At 43.3% G+C, this 27,394-nt stretch overlaps 1 protein-coding gene across 11 annotated transcripts in view; it reads left to right on the top strand.

Annotated features, from left to right (window-relative positions):
* Window positions 1–8,674, top strand: part of ERG (ETS transcription factor ERG) — a 253,890-nt gene extending 245,216 nt beyond the window's left edge. For all 11 annotated transcript variants that reach the window (XM_033132075.1, XM_033132164.1, XM_033132115.1 and 8 more), the window contains one exon: window positions 6,782–8,674. In XM_033132075.1, the coding sequence (XP_032987966.1) occupies window positions 6,782–7,302 (521 nt within the window). In that variant the 3' untranslated portion in view covers window positions 7,303–8,674. The remainder of the gene's footprint in view (window positions 1–6,781) is intronic.
* The last annotated feature ends 18,720 nt before the right edge of the window (window positions 8,675–27,394 follow it).

The raw sequence follows: 27,394 nt of genomic DNA, 5'->3' as shown, positions 1-27,394 counted from the left end.
CTTGGTTGGACAGTGGGGCCAAAGAGAGTGGCTGGCCCCTAAGCAGTCCACCAAATTTCACGGTGGCACACTGTGCCCCGCAGCTGGGGATGCCACAAAGGTAGAGGAATCTGGGGCAGAGCCTGGAGGAGATTGCAAACGATTACGGGCCTGGGAAAATGTCTTGGTATCTAATAGTGACTCTAGCGCTGTGAGTGAAAGACTGCCCCTCTCAGTGGGCCCGGGGAGAGTGGCAGCATCAACTTCTGACCTGAAGATAAAGATTTATTTTATTTGGTCTGTAATGAACGAGGCCTTCCCTCCATCTATCTTTCAGCCGCGTCTGTTGTATTCATGTGACCTCTTCCCTGATACCAGCTCGTGTTTTATCTTTCTATTAATGAGAGTGCGTCCTCCTGTTTGAGTCTTTATTCTGTTCTCTGATAAATAAGTCCTTCATCGCTTAAAATTATTGCCTTTGCTCTTTGCACAGTGCAAATTCTTTTTAATCATTTTAAATGGGAAGATGACCCCAGACAGTGTAAATACACAGGTGATGTCACCATCTCAACATCCCTCCGTCCCACATATTCATTGGGTGTGCACTTTAGCCCACATTTCTCCTCCTGAGAAAAGTGTGTCCCTGCGTTATCTTGTCGTGGATCAGATACAAGCGACACAGCTCCTTTATTCCCACCAGAATGGCCGAGCATTTCATGTGGCTTCTCGAATGAACTGAACTTGCCTTTTCATGAAAGACCTTTCTCTGAGTATGTTCAGTGCCTCCCTTGATGCTACCTGGATAGCCTTTCCTGGTGGGCATAGAAATGCATCCTGTTTCATGAAAAACCAGAGACCAGTTTTAGGGATGTTTTGCTGTTTGTTAGAAGGTAGGAGCGTCCAGTCTTCCACTGGGAACCTACAAAGCTCCAGGCCCAGGGACTCCAGGGGACTCTGGTGGTGTGTGCAGAAACCAGGCCTGAAAGCAGTGGTTTGTGCAGTGATTCAGGGTCAAAGCCTGGAGCAGGGTTCCAGCCCTTATTGACCTTGGGCAAGATAAGTCACCCTACCTCTCGGGGCTCTCATCTCTACAATGAGCGATCACGTGACCCTTGGGGGCAGTGGTAGGCATTAAATAAACACACGTGAAATGTTCAGAGCAGTGCCTGGCTCACAGTAAGCTTTCAGTGATTGTCTCCCAGCTCTGGGCAAGGGGTGTACCTTTCTTTAAACTAGGGTTTTCAGCCCAAACCAGTCAAGAGAAGAGGGTTCACCGGAGTTCAACCTCACAATGACCCTGCAGGACAGTTCTCTTACCATCACCCCCATTTTGCAGATGATACCACGGCACAGAGAGCTGGGTGAGCTGCCCAGGGTCCCAGAAGGGGCAGTGCTGACGCCAAAGTGGTGCTTCCAGCCACCATCCACCCTGCCCCTCCTACAAGTCGTGTCTGAGCCCAGGCACAGCCTGATGGAGGGTGGAGGCTGTGCACCTGGGTTTTTCTGCAGCACCCCCAGCAATGAAACCTCCATGTGGCTTGCTGGGTCCCTGTGCTATTTAGGGCTCTGTCCCGCCATCAGCTGGCAGCTTTAGTGCCCTGCCTCAGGGCACTCCGCCTGCTTGACCCACAGCTGCTGAGTCACTCCCAGCTCTGCTTTTCTCTGTGGTTTATAAACCAATCATATGTTTTGCCCTTCTTTGCTCAGTCTGTACCTCTTTGCTACCATGTTTCTCTTCTTTTAACATATGAGGAGACCACTTTCCTTTTCCGGGCCACTCTCTCCATCCCACTGGGCTCGCCAGTAGATGGGCAGCCTGCAGCTTTCCTCCACCACTGCCCGTCCTATCCTAGACAAAACTAGCACAAAACTAGCTACTCCTGACTGGTGTTGCAAGGATGTTGTTGAGATAGAGGGGAAAAATCGGTGTGAAGGGTTTTACCCAAGAAAGGTGATGCATGGGGTGGAGGTGGCCATGCTGGTGGGGTGGAGGTGACAAGGATTCCATCTGTACGAGCTGCTCCGTTTACTTGTTAGTTTAGCCCATGAGTGACCCAAGTCACTCTTGGGCTTCCTACACCTTAGGTATCTGTGTCTTGGAACCCTTATCCTAAAGTGCACCTTTATTGCACAGTAAATGTTATTGCTTTGACAGTAAAATAAGAATTTACTAGATTGCTTTTGAATTTCTGTGGCCATGAGTAATTTAATTTACCATTGACTGCGACTTCTCAGCAAACACGGTGCATCCTTGAGAATTATCGCACAGTGAGAAAATCTGCTCTGTGCTGTGGATGCGGTAGATTTTCTGACGAATATTAGATTTAACAATTAATGAGCTTGACATAATGTTACTTTTTCTTTACAGCACACTTAAAAATAGATTTATTAAAGCAGATCCAAAGATGTCTTATTTGTCAAAAAAAAAAAAAACTGGAAAATACTTTGTAAGTCTATTTTGGTTTTGCTTTTTTTAATTTATTTTTATTTTTAATTTTTTATTTTTCAATTGCAGTTGACATACAATATTATCTTAGTTTCAGGTGTACGACATGGTGTTTAGACATTTATATAACTTATGAAGTGATCACCTCGATAAATCTAGTGCTCACCTACATAGTTATTACAACATTGTTGACTATATTCCCTATGCTGTACTTTATATCCCTATGATGATTTTGTAACTACCAATTTGTACTTCTTAATCCCTTCCCCTTTTTCACCCATTCCCCCAGCTCCCCTCCCATCTGGCAACCATCAGCTTGTTTCTGTATCTGTGAGTTTGTTTCTGTTTTGTTTGTTCATTTATTTTGTTTTATACATTCTACATCCTACATATAAGTGAAATCATATGGTATTTGTCTTTCTCTGTCTGATATATTTCACATAGCGTAATACCCTCTAGGTCCATCTATGTTGTCACCAGTGGTATGATTTCATTCTTTTTCATGGCTGAGTAATATTCCACGGCATGTGTGTGTGTGTGTGTGTATCACATCTTCTTTATCCAATCGTCTATAGACACTTGAGTCTCGTTTTCTTATCCATTCAGCCACTGTTTGTCTTTTGAGTGGAGCACTTAATTCATTTACATTTAAAGTAATTATTGATAAGTATGTAAAGTTACTGTCATTTTATTATTTGTATTTTTTCTTCTCCTCCTCCCTCCATTCTTCCCCCTCGCCCTTCCCCTCCTTCTACCTCCCTCTCTTCCTCCATCATCCCTTTAGCATTTCTTGTAATACTGGTTTGATGGTAATGAACTCCTTCAGCTTTTTCTTGTCTGGGAAGCTCTTTTATCTGTCCTTCTATTCTAAATGATAGCTTTGCTGGGTAGAGCAATCTTGGTTGTAGGTCCTGCTTTCCATCGATTTGAGTATTTCCTGCCTTCGTGCCTGCAAAGTTTCTGTAGAGAAATCAGCTGACAGTCTTATGAGCTCCCTTGTAGGTAACTAACTGCTTTTCTCTTGCTGCTTTTAAGATTCTCTCTTTGTCTTTAACCTTTGGCATTTTAATTATGATGTGTCTTGGTGTGGGCCTCTTTGTGCTCATCTTGTTTGGGACACTCTGCCCTTCCTGGACTTGTATATCTATTTCCTTTGCCAGGTTAGCGAAGTTTTCTGTCATTATTTCTTCAAACAGGTTCTCAATCCCTTGATCTCTCTCTTCTCCTTCTGGTACCTCTGTGATGTGAATGTTGGTACGCTTGATGTTGTCCCAGAGGTTTCTTAAACTCTCCTCATTTCTTGGATTTTTTTTTCTTTTTGCTGTTCTGATTGGGTGTTTTCTGCTACCTTATCTTCTAAATCACTGATTCGATCCTCTGCTTCATCTAATCTATTGTTGATTCCCTCTAATGTATTCTTTATTCCAGTTATTGTATTCTTCGTTTCTGACTGGTTCCTTTTTGCTTTCTGTCTCCATGTTTATGCTTCCTACCTCTTTGTTAATGTTCTCACTGAGTTCCTCTACTCTTCCCATAAGTTCATTGAGCATTCTTATAAAGCAGTATTTTGAACTCTGCATCTGGTAGATTGCTTGTCTCTATTTTGTTTAGTTCTTTTTCTGGAGTTTTGCTCTGTTTTTTCATTTTGGACAAGTTTCTTTGTCTCCCTATTTTGGCTGCCTGTGTTTGTTTCTATACATTAGTTTGGGCTGCTATGTCTTCTGGTCTCAGTAGTGTGGCCTTATGTAGTATGTGTCCTGTGGGGCTCAGTGGTGCAGTCTCTCTGGTCACTTGAGCCAGGTGCTCCAGGAGTGTCCCTTGTGTGGATTGTGTGTGCCCTCCTGTTAAAGTTGAGCCTTGGTTGCAGTTTGCATGTCAGTAGGAGGGATTGACCCTCAGATTGATTGGTTGTGAGACTTGGAGGAGCCGTTGTACAGGGGCTGATCCTACTGATGTAATGTTACATTTATAAGCATTAATTGAGTTTGCATTTTCAGTTTTGTTCTCAGGTTTGGAAGCTGATAAATTTTGTTTACAGATCCCTTATGCCCATAGACTCTGGAAATGTTCAGAGCCTCAGCCCCCGTGTCTTAAAGGCTAATGGGTAAAACGGTCTAGTGAGAAATGCACATCCATTCTTTGAGCTCTGAGTTTCCAGCCGTGGATATAGATCCCTGACTTTTCAGTTCTTCAGAATCAGGAGAGAGATGAGGCCACTTTTATCCTCTCATTCTCTGTTAACACACATTTATAAAGGAAGTGACTGAGGGACAAATTCCTAAGAGGCAATGCCAAGGTTTGAATAAATACTAAGTATTATTTTAGGTGTTTAGGAAAGTCTGTGTATTTTTACAAAATCTGTGGAATTGCTCTCTCTATAGGTGGAGGCTGACAGTGAATATTTACTTTCAAACAATTCTGTGTGTTTATCTTGAAGCATATGTTAGACCAATAAATCAAACATCCATGTTTTTCCCTATCCCCAGGTCATATATGGAATTTTTTCAAGTATTAATCCTTTGGTTACAATATATATACTAAAACCATATGGTTTCCTCATACCATTCTTTGTATTTTTTTTATATGCATATTAATGAAAAGTTGGGGGCAACAAAACTTGATTGAGAACAGTTTGAATATGTGGTTCTGAAAAGCAGAGGCTTCTATTGTAACGAACTACAAGCTGTTAATACATTTCAAATGTGTTGCTAGACAGAAAATGATAATTTTCCAGAACACATTTAGAATAGGCTGACCTTTCTCACGATGCTATTGTATGGATGAATTCACAAACATACCATTTCCATGTAGCCAACGTGGAAATGAGGATTTATGAGTTAGACAATTTATATAGGCAGCTAGTGGGAAGGATTTAGTGAAAATCAAATTTCTAATTGATTTTTAGATTACATCCATTCCCTGAATACTTGCCAGTTACAGTTACTGTAATCATTTTATCACATCTATTGATTCTTACTGATAGTATAATAAAAGGTAATCTTTTTGGTAATAAGCCTGAGGCAGTGCTATAATTGGAGTTTACTGTTACCCATTTTCAAAGCGTCTAATATTTGTTGGACACATCGTAGCTTCTTGTACCCAATGTTACTGTCCATATTCACATGCTTCACTCCTTTAGGGAGCATAAATCATAGATAAGTATTGTAACATAGTGGCTAGAATGATGTGCCTGGATTTGTCTCTGAATTTAATAAAGCATAAAAGCCACACGGAGGTACCTCCAGTGGGATCAGGAAAATTCTGACGGTGCACAGGCAGTTAAGGGAGATCTCCTGGACTAAGCTTGAGCCTCTTTCTCTCCCCAGTGGGTCTTGCAGTCGCTCATTGTTACACTCTTTCTTTTGGAAACTCTTCTGAACACAGTTGGCATTGCAATGCAGGGGCAACTCATGGATTTCCCTTACGAGGCATTTGCCTAAATACTGGAAATGGGTGATCTGGTTTTGAAAAAGAGCCAACTGTTTTTTCTAAACTTCCTCATTGTGAGTGGGTTAATTCTGTTCTAGGAAAAGTTTTGACAGTTGCTTTCTGAGTGCCAGTAAAATGTTATGTTAGAAATAACAGTGTTTACTTCCATTCTCTATTTTTTTCCATAAACTTTTTAGAAGTTCATTTCCTAAATCTGACTTTTATTATTTTACTTGACCTAGCCAACATAAATGATATTAAGTCATTATTGCCATCAACATAATGGCACATTCCACCTCACAAAATAGGAAAAATAAGCCTATCCGCCGCCCGCAAACACCAACTTGACCTGGCTGTCCTTCTAAGGAAGTCAGAACTGGACGGAAGCAACTTGAACTTTGCACTGTAGGAATTCTGTGCATTTTGTAAAGGACGGGGGTCTGTAGACCAGCCCAATAGTCACAAAAGACCTTCGCCTTCGGTCATGGTTGCTTGATGCAGAGTTTGGGATAAGGATACTTGTACATGTGATTAATTAAGGGTATGTTCTCGGGAGAGAAGGAGTGAGGAAGCAGGACAGGGCAGGGGAAAGCTAAGGAAGCTGGGGTCTCAGCTTCTGGAGCATGAAAGCATCACGAGTTGGTACCTCCTTGAGGCAAGGGGGCTGGTCTCTGGTACTCTTCATCGGTCCGTCTGGCTAAGGACTACCTGGGGTGGGTGAGGCAGCTCCCTTGGGCCAAGGGGCAGTTCTCTGGAGAATGGGTAGGGGTGGGGGCTATGGAACGAGAGCTGAGGAACGGGTGCACAGGCCTGGGAAAGGGGATCTGGGTGCATCACCAGCAGCACCCACTTCTGTCACTGAAGGAAAGACATCTTTATTCAGAGCCTGTTCTCATTGGCCTTGTATGTCCTTTCCCTCCGCATTAGGGAGTGGACAGATTCAGCTTTGGCAATTTCTCCTGGAGCTCCTGTCGGACAGCTCTAATTCCAACTGCATCACCTGGGAAGGCACCAATGGGGAATTCAAGATGACGGACCCTGATGAGGTTGCCCGGCGTTGGGGGGAACGGAAAAGCAAACCCAACATGAACTACGATAAACTCAGCCGTGCCCTCCGTTACTACTATGACAAAAACATCATGACCAAAGTCCACGGGAAGCGCTACGCCTACAAGTTTGACTTCCACGGCATCGCCCAGGCCCTCCAGCCCCACCCTCCAGAATCATCTCTCTACAAGTACCCCTCGGACCTCCCTTACATGGGCTCCTACCACGCCCACCCACAGAAGATGAACTTTGTGGCGCCTCACCCCCCTGCCCTGCCTGTGACATCATCCAGTTTTTTTGCTGCCCCAAACCCATACTGGAATTCACCCACTGGAGGCATCTACCCTAACACTAGGCTCCCGGCCAGCCATATGCCCTCTCATCTGGGCACCTACTACTAAAGACCGGGCAAGGCCTTTCCCAACAACATGCAGTCACCAATAAGTTGCCACAAACTGTTGGAGAACAGCAGTCAAAAGTGCCTCCAGAGGAATGAGAACTGGGGCTGGGGAAGGAAGCCAGGGAAGAGATCCAAAGACTCTTAGCGGGAGGGAATTACTAAAGTATTACTACAGAAATAAAAGAGGATGCTAAAAATGTAACGTATGTGGACGTATAATCTGTGGACCAACCTTGTCAAAGACATTGTAAGTAGAAGCATGAAGTCATAAGGACAAAGTGCCAAAGAAAGTGGTCTTAAGACGTGTAGACACTTTAGAGTAGGGTTTGGGATTCTGCTGATGCAAACTGGGATTAAACTAAAGCAATACAGACAACACAGTCTTGACCTAACATACTGTTTATAATGTCATTTTAAGAAAAACTACCTGTATTGAAAAATAGAAACATATCAAAAAAAAAAAAAAAGGAAGAAGAAAAAAGAGACTGTGCAACAGACGTTGGCGTAGAACTCATCAGCGCTTGCTGTTTTGGGTGAAATCAGATTCATTCCATTTGGTGGAGAGCTGTCGGCTCTGTCAAACTGCAAAGACGCCCCGACGACCCCAAGTTTCCAATCCCTTTACAGTATTACAGGAGGGGGTGGCAGGACTCAGAACGTGTATGGACGGTGAGCGTGTGGTTGTGGACCGAAGGCTGGAGGATGTGCAAGAGGAGGCGGCAAGGACCAGGGAAGAAGCGTCTCAAGCAGCAAAGGCTGAATTAGGACAGAATTGGGACTCTGGAGAACGTGTCACGGAGACTTGAGGGGCATTGCGATCAGTGTTATACCAAAGCCAGTGTTATGAGGAAAGGACACAGCGGAATGGAGGAAGGGGACGTGGTGGAATTCAGACACAAAAACATGCATCTCTTTTGTTGTTTGTTTGTTTGTTTGTTTTTCAAAAGAAAATTTTAACTGGAATTGTCTGATATTTAAAAGAAGCATTCAGGACCTCATCATTTTGTGGGGGGCTCTGTTCTCCACAGGGTCAGGTAAGAGACAGCCATCCTGGCTGTCACCATCCGACGTCACCTAGGCATTTGGGTTAGGCGGGCTCCAGTGTTCCTTTCGAGTCGCGAACGCTGTGCGTTTGTCAGAGTGAAGTATACAAGTCAATGTTTTTTTCCCCCCTTTTTTTATATAATAATTATATAACTTATGCATTTATACACTACGAGTTGATCTCGGCCAGCCAAAGATACACGACAAAAGAGACAATCAATGATATAATGTGGCCTTGAATTTTAACTCTGTATGCTTAATGTTTACAATATGAAGTTATTAGTTCTTAGAATGCAGAATGTATGTAATAAAATAAGCTTGGCCTAGCATGGCAAATCAGATTTACACAGGAGTCTGCATTCGTACTTTTTCAGTGACAAAAGTTGCCTAATAGAAACTTGCGCTGCATGCTGTGGGTTTTGTGTTATAATTTGATTTTGTCCAGGAACTCGGGTAAGTGAGAGCCAAGCAAGGAGGATGTTTGGCACCCAAACAGCATTGGCTCCTGCAGCTCCTTCTTGCCCACAATCTCTTATTCCAGAGGTTTCACACTGGGGCCCCCAGATTTATGCCCAGGGTGAGGTTGTCATTGAGACACTCCAGATCAGCAGCTGGTCACACATCACCTTCACTTCCTGCACCTGGTCACAAAACATGGTGAATGGTGAACAAGCCATTGCTCTTAGTGCAAACTGGATTGTCGGTGGTGAATAAAGTGTCATGGATAGCTGCAGACCCTCACTCTAAAGAAACAAGGGACAGCTTCTACATTTTCCACCTGCCTTCTCTTTCAGAGGCTCTTGCCAGGTAGACGTGACCTTCATCATCCCTCACTACAATAATCTGGGTGCCATGGAATGGGATTCTCCAGCCCTAAGCCTGACGTGTTACCAGACACTGTTTATTTCTATGACCTAAAGTCAATTTCCCTTGGCGTCTTTTCTGTGTGTCAGCAAGACTGCCAGCCTTGGCTAAGGGATGGCAGTTTGAGGGGTGAACACAAAGCAGTGTCAGAGGGGTGAACACAAACTCTCAGCCTCAGTCTCTGAATTGGCCCATTTTAGAGCTGTTTGGGGGCTTGTTTTGCACTTTGTAATCGTTTTGCTATGACTCAATGAAGTTGCCAAACCTTGGTGCTATAGATATTTTGGCTGTGGTCTTAGAGTCGGCAGGATCTGATCCCCAAAGCTTCAGACACTCTGCTTTACTTGGATTGAAAGGAGTCCCAGCATCAATCATTTTCCAGCAGCTTGGGAAAGGCCCACAAAGTGCCTCTATCTCCTCAGGGGATAAAAATACATTTTAAAAAAGCATACAAGCTGGTAGCTGGGGTGACCCACGTTGTTCTAATGGAAATGAGCAGTCATTTTTATTTTGGAATACAAAGTCAAGGCACACCTATACTCTGCATAAAAATACAAATGTACTCAGATAATCACTCAGTTCCACTCTTGCAAGGTTGTCTCGTGAGCAAAATAATCAAAACAAGATATGATGGTCATATTCAACTTTACCAGATGTTTCCAGTTAGCTTCCCCAACACCCACCCCATCCAGATTATTAGCAAGTTTTATGATGACATGATCATTTTGGATAACATAATGCGGAGGCCCCCAAATAAATCATTCTTAAATTATGTCTTAAAAGAACGTTGACTCTGCTCCTGTCGGAATCTGATGCCAAAGCACTCTCCAGTTCAGATTCCTAATTCCAGGAGGAGCCTTTGTCTCCCTCCGCCCCTCCCGTTCCTTGGCTTTCCCCATGTCTGCTCACAACACCCACAGGGTCTCACTCCTGCTGTCAGGGGATGTGTCCTCTCTTCTAGTCTCAAATAGCCTTCAGGGTCCTCAGTGGAGTCCTGCATATTTCCACACCTCAGCTGAGGTTCGGTTTTGTTCCCAGTCTGATGCTCTCATCACATCTCAGAGGGGTTCATGGTGAGGTGAGGGAGAGCTTTCTACTCCCCAAAGCCCCTCTCTGTGTTCCTGCAGCGCCTGCCACCTGGGGAGCCTGGCCTGGAGGGGGTCTCCTCGGATGTTAGGTGCTGTTAGGTGCTGCACAGACAGCTGACGCTCGGGAGCTGGGAAGGTGATGGGAAACGGGAAATGCGGGCCCCCCAGTGGACCTTTAACTGGGGGAAAAGAACAACGTAGTTTTTTAAAAACCTGGTTTAATTAGCGCCTCATCATTCCACCCAAGTAGCAGCTCTAGGATGACTAATTGGAGCAAAGAAAACACTTTGGACTCATCAAAGGTATATCAGGTTCAGTTCCTTCTCCTTATCTTAACCTTGGTTTATAAAAATCTTGTTAAAGTGTTTTCATGTCAAATGAGAAAAAAGTTGGATCTAGAAATCAAGTATTCAAACTATTAGGTTGGTGCAAAAGTAATTGCAGTTTTAAAAGGTTAAAAATAATTGCAAAAACCGCAATTACTTTTGCACCAACCTAAAAACAAGGACCCCTTATTTATCGTGGAACAGTGGTTCTCTGCGTGGGGTCCCCAGACCGACCCTGCCAGACCTGAAGCCACAGTGCTGGGGTGGGCCCCAGCCACCAGCTCTCACAAGCCTTCCAGGTGATTCTGATGCCTGCTAAGGTTGAGAAGAGCTGCAGTGGAAGAAACAATGACATGTGTCCATATGTGGAATGTCCAGGGTGAAATCTCCATCCCACAAAGTGTTTTCTGTGGCCACATGAAAACTGATCATTAGGGAAACCAGTTTACTCTGGACATGTCATCCTGAGTTATACTCACTTGGAGCAACTCTCCTTGCTACAGTTAACTGATCCCTGTATGTATTAGTTATCTACTGCTGAGTAACAAATGACCACAGACTCCTCAGCATGGAGCAACACATGTCATCATCTTACAGTTTCATGGGTCAGGAGTCCAGGCACAACGTAGCTGGGTCCTTGGCTCAGGCTCTCACCAGGCTGAAATCCAGAAGTCAGCCAGGACTTTTCCAAGCTCACTGGTTGTAGGCAGAAGTCCATTCCTTGCGCTTGGAGGACTTAAGTCCCATTTCCTTACTAACTGTCAGCCAAGGACCGCTCTCAACAATTAGAGGCCACCTAGGGTCCTCGCCGCATGGCCCTCTCCACAGCAAGGCAGCTTCTCCTTCAAGGCTAGCAGCAGACTCTCTCTCACTGTGAATCTCTCTGACTTCTTTTAAAGGTTTGTGTCATGCAGGGTGTCATGCGGGGTCTCTGGTCCCGCTCCTCAGGTAAGAACGCAGGATATGGTGAGCCCAAACAGGAACACCCATGGAGCCATAGATAGGGGAGTCATACCACTATATTCTCGCTGGTGGCATCCACCTCTCTGCAATCCATGCTTGCTAGCTCAGCCACCATCTTCTTGCTAGTCCCCCCATTTTTTGCTAGCGTAGCCACAGCAGTTATATTAGTGGCCAATGGCTCACTGGTTACAGCTGACGGCCAACTAGCCAGGGCTCTCAGGGCACTGCCACTCTCTCTGGGCACAGCCAGACTTCCTGGGCTCAACCAGGGCTCTCAGGGCACTGCTACTCTCTCTGGGCACAGTAGACTTCCTCACATATTCTCCACGGCGCCTAGTCGAGACACAAAAGCAAATATCCGCCAGTTCCACCACATAGTGGTAAGTTCCCAAGAAAACAGTCAAGCAGTCCGTTAAAGTAGGGATGGAAGGCAATTCCCCATTGTCCATAGTCATTCGCCAGGGCTGTCCTGGGGGCGAGGGATGACCTTGACCTGACCCTCATCTCCCACAGAGGACTCAGCAAGCATCTCCTCCTGGGACTACAAGTCCTGCATCCAGGCTGCCTCAGCAAGAACTTCCCAGACCACAGGGCTGCAATAACCTTCACTTTCTCCGGCCTGTGCTGGTTAGGGAACCATCCACGTCTTCCCACTCCTCCACGGGGGTCCAGCTCTCAGGCAGCTGCTACTCCTGGTCTTCCTGAGATTGAGCTTTCATACACACAAACTACTCCACCATCCTTTGGAGAGCTTTGGCTGGCACCGCATCCTGCTCACAGCGTCATTTGTCGTGCAAGGAGTCACGCGGGGTCTCTGGTCCTTCTCCCCACATAAGAACGCAGGATACGGTGAGGCCAGAAAGGAACACCCACGGAGCCACAGATAGGGGAGTCATACCACTATATTCTCGCTGGTGGCATCCGCCTCTCGCAATCCGCGCTTGCCAGCTCAACCACCATCTTCTTGCTAGCCCCCATTTTCTGCTAGCGTAGCCACAGCAGTTATATTAGTGGCCAATGGCTCACTGGTTACAGCTGACGGCCAACTAGCCACAGCTGATGGCCATCCAATCACAGTTGATGGCCATTTACTAGCTGAGCCAGCCCTTTCTATGTGAGGCTGAGAGCCTGGAAACTGTTCTCTAGGGCTCTGTCCCCACAGTTTCCCTGAGTAAGCCAGGCCTACCCAGGATAATCTCTTTTTTATTACCCCCAAGTCAACAGGTTAGGGCCTTAATTGCATTTGAAAAATTCATTTGGTCATAGACTGTTACCTAACCAGGGGTATTACAACCCATCATATTCACAGGTTCTGCTCACGCTCCAGTAGAGAAGATTATGCAGGGCATGTGCACCACGGGATGGAAATCTTGGGGACCATATCAGAATTCTGCTTACTCACAGTGGATCAGGACATTTTCTAGGATCCTCTGGCCAGTCAAACCTTCTTAAAATGCACACTGCTCAAAAGGCCAGCCATGACTCAGCAGCCCCATATACCTAGAGACCTGGGCGCCCTGGCTCCTTCTCTCACTGGCAGTGTGTGCACATCTGTAAACAAGGTTGATGGTCTTTCCCTGACCAATCTGAAAGCCTTTATGTTGAAAACGTAAGGGCTAAGGCTAACTTTTCAATAATACTTAATTTTCTTTTGATTTTATTTAGAAAGCAGCCCAAGTTCCATATAGAAAGAACCACGTGGAGACTTCTGTCTGGTAATTTTCATCTTAAACTAATTTTATAAAGCAAAATAGCTTCATTCATTTTTCTCATAAACATTCTTTACAAAATATTATTCTGGCAAGGCAAGTCATACATTACTTGATTATGACTTGTGCCAGAACATGTTGAAATTACAGACTTAGGCAGGAAGCATGTGAAATGTAAGAACTTTACGAAAAGAAGAAGTAGAAGTTAGTTTTTCATGTTTCATAGATACATAGCATGTTCCCTAAAGAAAATAATACAAAATGGTAGGCAGAATTTTGCTTTGAGAGGACTTCATAAAACAGTCTTGAGATTTCCAAGGTCATGACTAGTTGCGTGAGCATGGCCAAAAAGTACTAATTAAAAGATAAACACTCATCTGGAGAGGATGTCCCAGGGACAGAATCCAGGCCTCTGTCCTTGACCTTACTTATTCATAGCTTATTCAGGAGGGCAGAGAACGTACACTGAAGACGACTCCAGAGGCAGTGGGCTGAAAGGACAATACATGACAAGTTCAGGATCCCATAGGGCAGGATGAAGGGATGGGCCAAGTTTAACAAACTGGGGCCTAATGATGTTAGGATCTGCCTCAGGTTCAAAACACCTGGGAGCTGGACTGAGCAAACGCACATGTGAGAAGCATTTCAGGGTTTTGGAGATGACTGCCGTGATATGTAGAATAGCCAGCATTTAATGAGCAAAGGGGCAGACGCTGCATGCTGAGCACTTCAAATGCATTGTCTCATTACACAGTCCAGTCATCCTTGTAATACAGATTGAAAATAAAAAATCCTGACACTCCGATTAAACAGTTTACCTAGCGCACCCAAGGCAAGAGGGTGAACTATGAGTGTCCCAAGACCGACTCCCAAACTTCTACTCTTAGTTTGCCTCATAGTGACAGGACATGGCGTAGGGTGACATGACCACCCAAATTTAGGTTGCATTTTCTAAAAGACATTGTGAAAGAGGGCTTATTTATTTTGTTTTGAACTGATTCCAACATTAGCTTTGCACACACACTTGCAGGGGTGCATAACCAGTGAAAGCAAGCCCAGTGGAGAGATGAGGGAATGAGGGAACGCAAGACTGTGCCATGGAGGAATAGCTGAAGCAACTGTCCGGTTTCCTTCCTGGAAGCAGGGTTACGTGTATGGTCCGTCAGTGCAGGACCCAGCAGTTACATGGCAATAGTAAGCTGTAAGTAAATGTCTTCCGCTGTGTGCATGAATGAACAACTGCAGAGGCAACTGTTGGGACTCTTCAGGGACACCCACTGGCAAACTGAAGGGAGAACTTTATAACAGTCCAAGAAGCTCCCTGTGGAATAACCAACCTTTGCCCAGGAGTTCTTGGCTATTGATGTGCTCAGATATGGACCTGTGGCTGTTCTCCAGATATTTGGTAGCACTTGGGATAGGTAAACCACTTGGCTCTTTAGGTCTTTTTCAGTTCTATGCAATTTGGGTTCTGCAAAATGATGAAATGTCATATATCTGTACATGGAAGGTCAGGGGGAAGGGTCTGAAATGCATGACGGCTTGGAAGCTCACTCTTGCTCAGCATCACTAAGTCCTAAGGACAGGGGCACATTTGGGACTAGACTCCCTCACATGTGCTTGTCCTGCAGCTTTGGGTCTCCACCCGGACTTGAGCGCACTCTACTCGGAGGTTAAACTGCTTAGTATCTGTTCAACCCAGCAGGGCCCAGGCGGACAGCGAGAGGCAGCAGGCAGAGGGGGCTGCTGAACTTCTGTTGCACATTTTATCACTCAGGGAGAAGACCGCCCCACTGTAGCACTCTCCCAGAAAAGCACACATCTTGGGAATTGTTCGTCACAGTCTGCTCAGCATTAGACACGGCTCAGCTAAAAGTGTCAGGCTGCCCCCGAGAACCTCAAGCCAGCTCCAGACTAACCACTTCCCCCTCCCAGCAGGCGTCAGAGGCTGGGAGCCAAGGCTGGCTCTCCACTTAAGATGCTAAGGAAGGGGTGGGGTGGAGGTTAAATATATAGGGAAGAATTTGGGCTAGAAGTTACGCAACCATTTGGTAAAGTCTCTCTTAATTAGAGGGCCAAGATATTTCAAGAAGCTGGCAGAAGAGGTTAGGGCAAGGAGTGGCCCACATTCTTCAAGAGACTGTGACCCCAAGGCAGGGTACAACCAGAACCGGATCCAGGCAGGGTAAGTCCCGCCTCTTCCTGTGGAGAAGAACAGGAGGGGTGGCGGGAGAGCAAGTGTCACTGCTGGGAAGGCCCTCCCCGTGGAAACATGCATAGTCGGGAATAATCATTCTGCCCTAACAATAGGACCTGTCTCAGGTTGGTCATTGCAAGAGTTCTCCTCCGAATCAATTCCTGCTCTCGTCACATTTTCTAAACCTGAGATTCTGCGGCTATCTGCGCCTCCCCCTATTTGCATTCATGTGGCACAGAGCTTTCCAAAGTGGGATTATGCAGTGGTCACGGGTTTTAAACCAGCACTGTCTGGTCCGTGCTCACAGTAAAGCCATGTCATTCCAATTAAGACAAAAACACCAACAGGGACTCTATATGTCAGTCACTCATTGAAGACTGAGCACTTGTTAAGACCATTTTCTCCAAGGTCACATGTCTGTGACGCAGCGGAGACAGCATTTGAATCGCAGTCTGATTCCAAAGCTTCCAGGCCTAGCCACTGTCCCATCCTCACTCCTACAGGAAGCTGAATTAAGAGCAGGGCTCCCAGAATAGGCAACCATCACAAGATGCGCAAACAAATGATTATTCATATGATGGCGGGCAGCTGGGTAAGGCAGGAAGAAAGTGGTAGGAAGGGAAGGCAGTTGGGGGAAGGCTGAACTGCAAGTTAGTGTGTGATATCCAGTGTGTGTGTGGGGGGGTGAATGGGGGAGTCGTCAGCAAGAGACTGAACTTGGTAGGTGGACTGCTTGGCTGTTTAGGTCTTTTTCAGTTCTATGCAATTTGGGTTCTACAAAATGATGAAATGTCATATATACATACCTGGACGTTCAGGACAAAAAGGTCTGAAATGCATGATGGGTCACACTGCAATGAGATATAATAGAAAAGTGATAATTACTGGGGGCCTTACAACAAACCCATAGTAGAGATCCTGTCATGCAGGGTGTCATGCGGGGTCTCAGCTCCCGCTCCCCACATAAGAACGCAGGACATGGTGAGGCCAAACAGGAACACCCACGGAGCCATAGGTAGGGGAGTCACACCACTATACTCTCGCTGGCGGCTTAGTTGGAGACACAGGAAACAGGAGCCACACAATTCTCAACCCTCACTGCGCCGCTTGCAGGCTCAGCCACCATCTTCTTGCTAGCTCCCATTTTGCTGCTAGTGTAGCCACAGCAGTTATGTTAGTGGCCAGTGGCTCACTGGTTACAGCTGACGGCCAACTAGCCACAGCCGATGGCCATTTGATCACAGTCGATGGCCATTTACTACCTGAGCCAGCACCTTTCCACGTGAGGGCGAGAGCCTGGAAACTGTACTCCTGGCTCTGTCCCCACAGATTCCTATGGAAGGACCATGTCCCTCTAATGGAGTGTCACATGCACCAAGTAAGTTGTGCAAAATCCAGCCAAATGAATCCAGGCTACATCAGCTTCTGTTGAATGAACGCTGTTTTGGATTCCTGGAAACCGTCATCTGACAACTGGGTTGGGAAGTCCCTCTCAGTGTGCTTTGATTGTTTACCGCTTGTGAACCACTAGAATTTTCTCTCATTTTTGTCCAATTCTTCAACCCAATTCCCACTTTTCTTCCCACTAGGTCAGACTCCGTAAGAGTGGTTTTTGGAAACAATATTACCATAATTAATAGAATACATAATAAATCAACCAGGAGCAAAAATTGTTGCTTTCATTCATTCAACGAGCATGTATTTGGTATCATAAGGAAAACAAAACAAAAGAAATCAAGTACCTCGGGATTTGCAAAATAATGTAAGGTCAAATAGCGTGTTCATTCTTGTACCTAATGAACCACATCTGAGGTGTAATACTTGGGGCATCTCGTGGCATCTGTGTGGACCACATCTGAGGTGTAATACTTGGGGCATCTCGTGGCATCTGTGTGGACCACATCTGAGGTGTAATACTTGGGGCATCTCGTGGCATCTGTGTGGACCACATCTGAGGTGTAATACTTGGGGCATCTCGTGGCATCTGTGTGGACCACATCTGAGATGTAATACTTGGGGCATCTCGTGGCATCTGTGTGGACCACATCTGAGGTGTAATACTTGGGGCATCTCGTGGCATCTGTGTGGACCACATCTGAGGTCGGTGCTATGAAGTGTTGGGGCAGCAGATAATAAAAAATGGACTCTGCGTACATCTTAAAATACAAGCCATTCCAATGATAGGCAGTTTAGGAAAATTTCTCCAGGACTTTAATTTTTTTCAAATGACCCCTATCGCTTCCCTAGCCAGAGTATATATTAAACAATTGCTGCAAAATACCAAAACATTGAGAGCTGATCTGAAGAGCTGAAAATGGGGGTAATGAAAGGATATTTGGGGATATCTCACATTGCTATGAGATCAAAGGAAAAGTGATCCTAAGAATGCAGTCCTCTGGAGGAACCCTATCTATCTTGGAGATAGAAATTCATTTATTAATCCATCCACAACAAAGATCTGATCTGCAATAGCAGAAATGCAGTTGGTTCCAGGGGTTACGAAAGTAAGTGGAACACAGGCCCTGCCTTCATGGACCTGAGAGTCTTGTGCAACTCATGTCCCATTTGAAGATGACAAGCAAAGACTCCAAGAGGGTAACACACTTCTTCAAGCATGTAGCAAGTCAGAAGCAGAGCCTAAACTTGAGCCCAGGATTTTGCATCTAGCCAGTTCCTCTTTAAACCACTCAATGCTGCCTTCTCAGTGGTCGTACAAGAACTCACTGCGGAAATATCATGAAACCAGGCAGCTGTTTGTGTGAATTGAGGTACGCCTTTGCGTGTGTGTGTGTGTGTGTGTGTGTGTGTGTGTGTGCTATTACCTGATCTTAAGTCTCAACATCTCATTCTTCCACTCTTAAGTCCAGGATGGAGTAGCTTGAATTGAGCTTTGAATGGTTCTTGGAGGGAGACGGGTGCGGAATTATTGAGCACAGAATGGAAAAGGAGATGGCAAGAAGAGTGCTAAGACAGGAGGGCGGCTGGGGGAAGTTACTCCAAGAATGGGAGATGACTAAGTCTGTGGGATTCACAAGCAATGGGGACTTATACCGTTGGATGTGTAGGCCCTAGTAAGTGACAGGAAGTCAGGTGTGTGTCTACGTGACGCCCCTCGGGAGCTGGAACCCAGCCCTGGGGATTCTAGCTTCCCCAAGGACTCTGTTTGATACTGAAGCAAGAATCTGTAGGGTTTGGTGCAGTGAATGTGCAATAAAAAAACCAGAAAGCTATCATTTCCAGGACCTAAGGATGGAGACGAACCCACAGTGACGATGAGATTCAAAGTTCTAACCAACTCCTTGTGAAGTAAATTTCATTATGATTTTAACACAAAAAGAATGTGATTTCTTGCTCTAGGTTCGTATTCTCTTATTCATATACTTATCTCAGTTATTGATGACACAGTGGAAAAACCAAGAAGAGATGCATGGTTAACAAACTTGACCTAATGGAGTTAGAGCACTGCTCCCAGCAACTGAAGAGTATAAATTCTTTTCAAACCATATGGATCACTTATAAAAATCACCATATATATTAGGCAAATCGCAACACATCTTAAAGGATTAAAATCACATAGTGCCTTCTCTGACTCAAAGAAATCATGATAGATGTCAATAAAAAAGCAGAAAAATTATACTCAAGAAATATATTAGCTTTTCAAAAAAGAAATTATAATGGAAGCTAAAAAATTTTTGAATTAGAATAAAAATACATGTCAAAATTTTTGGGATGCAGCTAAAGGAATACATAGAAATTTATAGTCTTATGTGTTTTTATTGGAATAAAAAAAGGGATAAAAATTAGTGAACTAAACATCCATTTTTAAACGTTAGTGTAAGAACAACAAAATAAACAAATGAAAAGGAGAAAATGGCCATTATAAACATAGGGCAGAAATTAATGAATTGAAAAACAGTCTTAAAATATAGAGAATTAACAACAAAAGTTGGTTCTTTGAACAAATTAATACTCAAAACAATCTATAGATTCAATGCAATCCCTATCAAAATATCAATGGCATTTTACAGAACTAGAACAAATAATCTTAAAATTTATATGGAAACATAAAAGACTCTGAATAGCCACAGAAACCTTGAGAAAGATGAACAAAACTGGAGGTAGCATGCTACCTGACATCAATTCATACTACAAGGCTATAGTAATCAAAACAGCATGGTACTGATACAAAAACAGATACATAAATCAATGGAACAGAATAGAGAGCCCAAAAACAAACCCACGCCTATGTGGTGATTTAATCCACGACAATGGAAGCAAGAATTTACATTGGGATAAAGACAGTCTAGTCAATAAATGATGTTGGGAAAACTGGACAGATACATGCAAAAAAATAAAACCGGACCTCATTCTTACAGCATACACAAGAACAAACTCAAAATAGATTTAAGACTTAAATGTAAGACGTGAAACCATAAAGATCCTAGAAGAAACCATAGGCAGTAAACTCTCTGACATTGCTCTTAGTAATATTTTTCTGACATTATCTACCTGGGCAAGGGAAACAAAAGAAAAAATAAACAGTTTGCTGGGACTACAGCAAACTAAAAAGTTTTTGCATAGCAAAAGAAACCGTGAACAAAACGAAAAGACAATCTACTAAATGGGAGAAGATATTTGCCAGTGATATATCTTATAAGGGGTTAATATCCAAAATTTATAAAAACGCATACAATTCAACACCAAAAAACAATCCAATTTAAAAAATGGGCAAAGGACCTGAATAGACATTTCTCCAAAGAGGACATACAGAGGCCAATAGACATAAGAAAAGATGCTCAATGTCACTAATCATCAGAGAAATACAAAGTAAAACCACAGTGAGGTATCTCACTTGTCACAAGGGCTAATATCAATAAATCAACAAACAAGTGTTGGTGAGGATATGGAGAAAAAGGACCCCTCGTGCAGTGTTAGTGGGATTGCAAATTTGTGCAACCAACCACTATGGAAAACTGTTGGAGGTTCCTCGAAAAATTAAAAAACTACCTTATGACCCAGCAATTCTACTTCTGGGTATTTAACAGAAGAAATCCAAAACACCAATTCTAGAAGATAAATGCACCACTATGTTCACTGCAGCATTATTTACAATAGCCAAGATATGGAAGCAACTTAAGGGTCCATCAATAAAAAATTGGATAAAGATGTGGTGCATTTATACAGTGGAGTATTACTCAGTCATAAAAAAGAATGAAATCTTACCATTTGCAACAACATGGATGGGCCTAGAGGGTATTATGCTGAGTGAAATACGTCAGACTGAGAAAGACACATACCATTTGATCTCACTTATATGTGGAATCTGAAAAACAAAATAAATGAACAAACAAAACAGAAACAGATTAATAGAAAAAAGTAGGTTGCCAGAGCGGAGGGGTATTGGGGGACTGGGTGAAAAAGGTAAAGAGATTAAGAAATACAATTTGGTAGTTGCAAAATAGTCAAAAGGATGTAAAGTACAACATAGAGAATACAGTCAATAGTATGATAACTATATATGGTGTCAGATGGGTACTAGACTAGTCAGGGGGATGGATCATTGCATAAATTTTATAAATCTCTAACCACTATGTTATACACCTAAAACTAATATAACAATATGGAATGTCAACTGTAACCCCCAAAAAGTTTTTTTAAAGAAAATATTAATAAAATTGACAAATCTTTGGTGCAATTGGTTTAAAAAGAGAAGACAAATAATATTAAGAATGAAAAGGGGCATAAAACTATGATTGCTAGAGACTTTTAAAAGTTAGAAGGTATTAGAATTTATGGCTATTCATTTGAAAATTAAATTGACAAATTCTTGTAAAAAATAAAGCAGACCACATGTGACTGAAGAAGCAATAAAAAACCTGAATAGTCTTACAGACCTTGAAGAAACTGAATTAATAGTCAAAATTCTTCTCACAGAGAAACCTGTAATTCCAATGACATCATCAGTGAGGTCAACCAAATATTCAAGATACAAATAGTTCCAAAATTATCCAAAATATTGTGGGGAATATAAAAGGAAGAAATATTCCTCAGTACAGTTTGTAATGCTGAGATAACCTTGAGAGAAAAAAAAAAAAAGCGAAACAGACCAATCACAGTTAGGAATGTAAGAGGTAAAAATATTAGCTAACAGAATTCAGCCACGTATAACAAAAACGACATTATGAACAACTTGGGTTTATCAAAATAATACAGAGTTGGGTTAAAATTGGAAAATCAAGGTAACTCTTACATGAATGCATCAGAGAAGAAAAAACGATTATCTGATAAACACAGAAAATTTATTTAACATAATCAAACATCTCTATATTACTAACTATTAGCAAACTGAGAATAGAACATGACTTCTTTAACTGAGTAAAGAATATCTTTAGAAAAATTACAGCAAATGTCACACTTAATGGTTTAAAATTGAAAGCCCTTTCTTTGAGGTCAAGTACAAGTAAAAGATGCTTACTGTTACCATTTCTATAGAACATAATTTTGGAGGTTCTAATCAGAACATTAAGACAAGAAAAAACATATATAAGTATTGAAAAGAAAGAAAGAAATGTTTTTTTATTCACAGAAAATATGGCTGTGCCTATAGAAAACCCAAATTAATCCATAGGCAGATTTTTCAAATTCGTAGGAGTTTTAACAAAATTGTGGGAATAAAAATTCAATTGCATTTCTCTCTACAAACATATACATTTAGAAAATTAAACCTAAAAGTACATCACTTAACATAGCATAAAATATGTACTACCTAAGAATAAATCTAATAAAAATATGCAAGATCTCTATGGGAAAAGAATAAAATGTCTTTGAGAGACATCAAAGTTCTAAATAAAAAAGAGATAAATTGAGTTCATAGACTTGATGATTCAGCATTATAAAAGACTTCTATTATTTGATTGATTATTTGAATAGATAATCTATTATAGATTATCTATAATAATCTAGAAACTTACTGCAATTCCTATGAAAAACTTCCAACAGTTTTTTGTTTTGTTTTGTTTTTTTAATTTTACAAGCTGATTCTAAAATTTATACAGAGGCCAGATTAGCCAAGACAGTTGAAGAAAACACAGCCTATGCTTTGCATTTTTTGTCCTCCAAGGTACTAAATTTTATTATAAAGTTATAGTAATTAAGAATTACAGTGTGAGATGGCTCTAAAGAGACAAATAGACCAAACAAGCCCATGAGCAAATCCAAAATATGTGAATAACTGATGTAATCAGAAGTGACGCTGCAGATCAATGCAGACAGAATGGACCTTTTAATAAATGGAGCTAGAACAATTGGACATCTATGTGGGGAAAGAAGATATTGTACTGCTGTGTAATACCACACATAAAAAATCAATTACACGTGGTTAAGGACTAAAATTTAAAATGCAGAAGCAAAAAGATTTCAAAAACACTAGAGAAGAACATCTTGATGACCTTGAGGTGCAAAAGAATTTTTTAAAAGATGACACACAACCTACAAACTATAAAAGAAGTATTGACAAAATATTCTACATTAAAATGAAACTTCTTTTCATTAAAAGATTTCATTAGAGTGAAAAGACAAACTACACACTGAGAGAAGATATTTGTAACCCATCAAACCTGCAAAGCACTAGTATCAGAATGTATAACTATCAAAAAGCAAAAAGCAAAAGACACTAGAAAAATATAATTGAATAGATCCCTTCTCAAGAGTGGAACACGATGGACAATAAATGTATGCACAGTGCTCAAGGTCCTGGTAATCAAGGATATTTAAATTAAAACCAGAATGATACCTATTTGGCATCCACCATATTGGCAAACATTAAAAACTCCCGTCGAGAACAGTGATGGTGAGTTCCTACGACAAAGGGAGCTCTCGTGCACTGCTGGTGGGAGTGGAGGTTGTTGCTGCCTCCTTGGAAAACAGTTTGGCAGCCTTTGGCATTCGTCGAAGAACAGATAAACTGTATCCCCAAAATCCTGTTAGGGAAATTCCAAAGGAAACTAGGAATCGCCCACAGGTCCACCAGGACACAGGAACCACAATGTCTCTACAAGATGCTAATAATAATAAAAACTGGAAACAACCCAAACAATCCATCAGCATCAGATTAAATAAGCCAATTTTGGTATATTCATACATAATGAAAATATATACAGCAATGAATGACACTCACAAACTTAATATTGAGCCCAAGAAGCAAAGAGCAGGAAAGCATATACAATATGGTTTCATTTATTTAGGTTTTCCAAAGCAGGCAAAGACAAACAACATACTGTTTAGAGATTGTGTAATGGTGGTTACAAAATATAGGAAGAAAACCGGGAGGAAGGGCTGATTATGTCAAAGTCCACATAGCGATTATCTCTCAGGGGTGAGACGAGAGCTGGGGTCCAGGTCAGATCATCAGGCTTTTTAAGAACCTAGCAATGCCCTGTTTCCCGTCATGGCGATTTCTTTATTTCCTATGTATAGTCACTTTGAACACGCTTCTGGACCTATGAGATAGCTTCCAATACAAATGTGTTTCAGAAATGATAAAAAGAATCAGCACAGACTAACCCACCGGGAATGTGCTCACGTTGGAGCAATGTTTGGCAGCTCTGGGAAATGTGCAAAACCCTGATCGCTCTTTGCAGAGGATGCTCCGTGTCCGCCTGTGAGGAGGCTGTGAGCTCACTTTTGGGACAATGGTTTCGGTATTCCCCAGAAGGCTTTGCTTCCTCTGCCGAATGCCCCCTGTTGGTGAGTTTTTGATGATGAATGTCTGTACCGCATTCTGTTTCTCTAGTATGACTCCCCTGCGATTCTGCTCCTTTTAAGAGACAGAGTTCAACGCGCCACGCTTTGAGTGTAGGCTGCACTCAGTGACTTGCTCCTAATAAATAGAAGTGGTAGATGCAGAAGTGACAGTGTGTGACTTCTGAGATTAGGTGACAAAAGGTGTTGAGACCTTCTTCTTGCCCTCTCTCGTGGATGACTCATTCTGGCGAAAGCCAGTAGCCATGTTATGAAGACGTGCAAGCAGCTCCATGGAGAGGTCCATGGGGTGAGGAGCTGAGGCCTCCTGCCGACAGCCACACCTCCAGCCCCACTTACGCCTTCAGATGATCTCATTCTCGGTCAACAGTTTGACTGGAATCTCATGGCAGGCCCTGAGCCAGACTCACCCAACCAAGCTGCTTCTAAATTCTTGACCCACAGAAACTGTGAGAAAAATCAATGTTTGTTATTTAAGCCACTACGTTTAGGGCAAATTTGTCACACATCAATAGATAACTCATACATCTTGCTTTCTCCAGACGCTGCCTATGAGTTCTGCTAAACCTAGTATGTTGCTTTAGACATGAGGAATGGCTCAGCTGATACAGCCTGGGGTGACCTCAGGTCTGCACTGTGCTCCCTCTGCTTCTGAAATATCTTTGGCTGGTTCTTCTCTCATTCCACTGACAAAGGATATGTTGACTCTCAGGTTTTCTGAGGCTAAAGAATATTGCTTACAGAATACTTCCCCCCCAGATGACAAAGGGGCATTGCAGGATCCTGAAATTCTGGGTTTTGAAGATTGTAGTTGAACTAATGTTGATTTTCAGATCCCAAAGCATGCACTGAATTCTGCCACTTGCTGGTTGTTTGACCTTGGATCTAGCATTTAGCCCCTCAGAAGTTCTCTTTCCTTATCTGTTGGACAAATAATAGTCACTCAAATATATGTTACATAGCATTAAGTTTGTATATAAAACAAGAAAAACAATGCCTTAATCAAGGTAGAAGCTTTGTCTCTTCCATGTCAAAATCCAGATGCAGATGGCACAGGGCTGGTCTGGCATCCATGATGTCAGAAAATCCGGGATCTTTGTAGTTTGTTCCACTGTGTGGTTATTCTGGTCAAAGATAAATGCTCTAACTCCAAAATATTTGTTGAAAAGCAAGAGTTGGACTTGCCTACGTATTAGTTAAGGTTCTATCAGAAAACTGGAACCAGTAGGGTGTGTGTGTGTGTGTGTGTGTGTGTGTGTGTGTGTGTGTATGTGTGTGTATTTCAAGGAATTGGCTCCTGCAGTTGTGCAGTCTGGCTGGGCAAATCTGAACCCTGGTAGGCAGGCCAGCTGGTAGACACTGCAGTCCACAGGCAGAATTTCTTCTTCCTCAGTTTTGCTCTTAAGGTCCTTCAACTAACTGAATGAGGTCCACCCAGACTACTAAGACCTTGCTAATATTTCTTGAGTGTTTCAGACACCATGACAGGGATGAAGGTGTCAAGGGACTTGAGGTCCCAGAGAGGTTGAAAGCAGCTTTGGTTTAGTTGCCAGGTGGAAATGCGCAGGGGAGGAAATGAAGGGAGACTTTCCATCTTAGAAGGCTCACTCTGGTGGTTTGGCAGAGAAGGATCTGGAGGGGCAGAGAAACTGGCTGCAAGATTACAGGGGAAGCTCCTAGGTCTGCAGACTGAATAACTCTCCTGGAGTGTTGGACAGAAGTGGGGCCAGCTGCCCTCAGGCCAGGACTTGGAGGTGGGTGCTCTGGTTAGAATGTTGGGAGATAATGATGAACTTGAGGGCCGGGGAGGTTGACACAGAGAAAGAGGAAGGTTGGACGTATTTCATGCCTTTCACAACAAGATAAAAACCTCTGGTTACAGAAGTCGTCTCCTGGAGATAGGAGATGGGGTGAGGCTAGGCCACGATGGCCAAATCGAAGACGGGCAAGATGAAGCTACCTTTCGGTCAGCGTGGAGAAAGGAGACCAAGGGGTCGAGCCAGGACCAGGAAAGTCTCTTTGTCATCGGTGGGAGAGACGTAAGTCTTGGGGTACATGAGAACTAGTCCATCAGGAGTGAACCTAGCAAGATGCTTCCATGGAAAGGATGGCGATCAAGGATGTGAGTGACGGGAGGGTAAGGCTCCTAGGGAAGGTAAGGACCAGAGTGCTGGGGATGAGTCTGGGCAGGCCGGGGAATCGTTCGACTGCCCACCTCCTCAGTGCGCCATGAAGGCTCACCCTCCTCGTCTTTGCACACAGTCTCCCTCTCCCTGAAGCACCTCTGCCCACCTCACAGCCTGCTCAGTGCTCACTCATCCTTCAAGGACAATCTCGGATCTCGTCTCACACATTGTAGAGTGCCGCAGGTCCGGCCCACAAAATCCAGCTCTCTCTCATGCCATACATCAAATTCAAATCCATTTGGCTCTACCTTACAGAAAATGTACAAAATCAGCTCACTTCATGTCACCTCCACCAATACCTCTGCAGTCTAATACCTCACCAGGCCCTGTATTAGTCAGCTTTTCTGATTAACAAACATCTCCAGACCGCAGAGGCTTTTCACTTTGGGTCAGCAGCCACATTCAGTTCTTGTGGCTTTGCTCCATGTGTTTTCTATTTCCAAGACCTGTGCTGACAGAGAGCCCCTCATGGTCCCCTATTTCATGTGTCCGTTCTTGCAGAAGAGGGAAAAATAGCAAGAGCCAATCAGGTGATGGCCCTTAAAACTTCTGCTCAGGTGTGGCCTCTGTTCCGACCCTTTGAGACAAAGCAAGTCACATGGTCAAGTTCACAGTCAACAGGCTGGGAAAGTATACTCTGCATGGGGGAGGCAGGCAAGGCCCAGGATGCAAACTCCTGTGACAATGATACAATCTATACTCTCCCCTAACTTCTCTACCTATGTCCTCACCTGGTCCCCAATTTCATTCTCAACTCAGCAGCCAGAAAAATCCTTTTAAAACCTTCATCCAATCAAATATCTTTTCTGTTCAAATCCTCCGGGGGCACCTGGATCATTTGGGGTAAAAGCCAAAGCCAAAGTCCTCATAATGACCGACAACAGCCCGCAGCCTCTGTGTGACAGCTTCTGACTGCTTCTGAGACTCCATTCCCTACCATCCCCCTCTCTCACTCC

This window comes from Rhinolophus ferrumequinum, chromosome 2 (assembly GCF_004115265.2).
Source record: "Rhinolophus ferrumequinum isolate MPI-CBG mRhiFer1 chromosome 2, mRhiFer1_v1.p, whole genome shotgun sequence".
Taxonomy (NCBI): domain Eukaryota; kingdom Metazoa; phylum Chordata; class Mammalia; order Chiroptera; family Rhinolophidae; genus Rhinolophus; species Rhinolophus ferrumequinum.
Note: the sequence above shows the minus strand (reverse complement) of the source record. Positions and strands in the feature narration are given on the sequence as shown.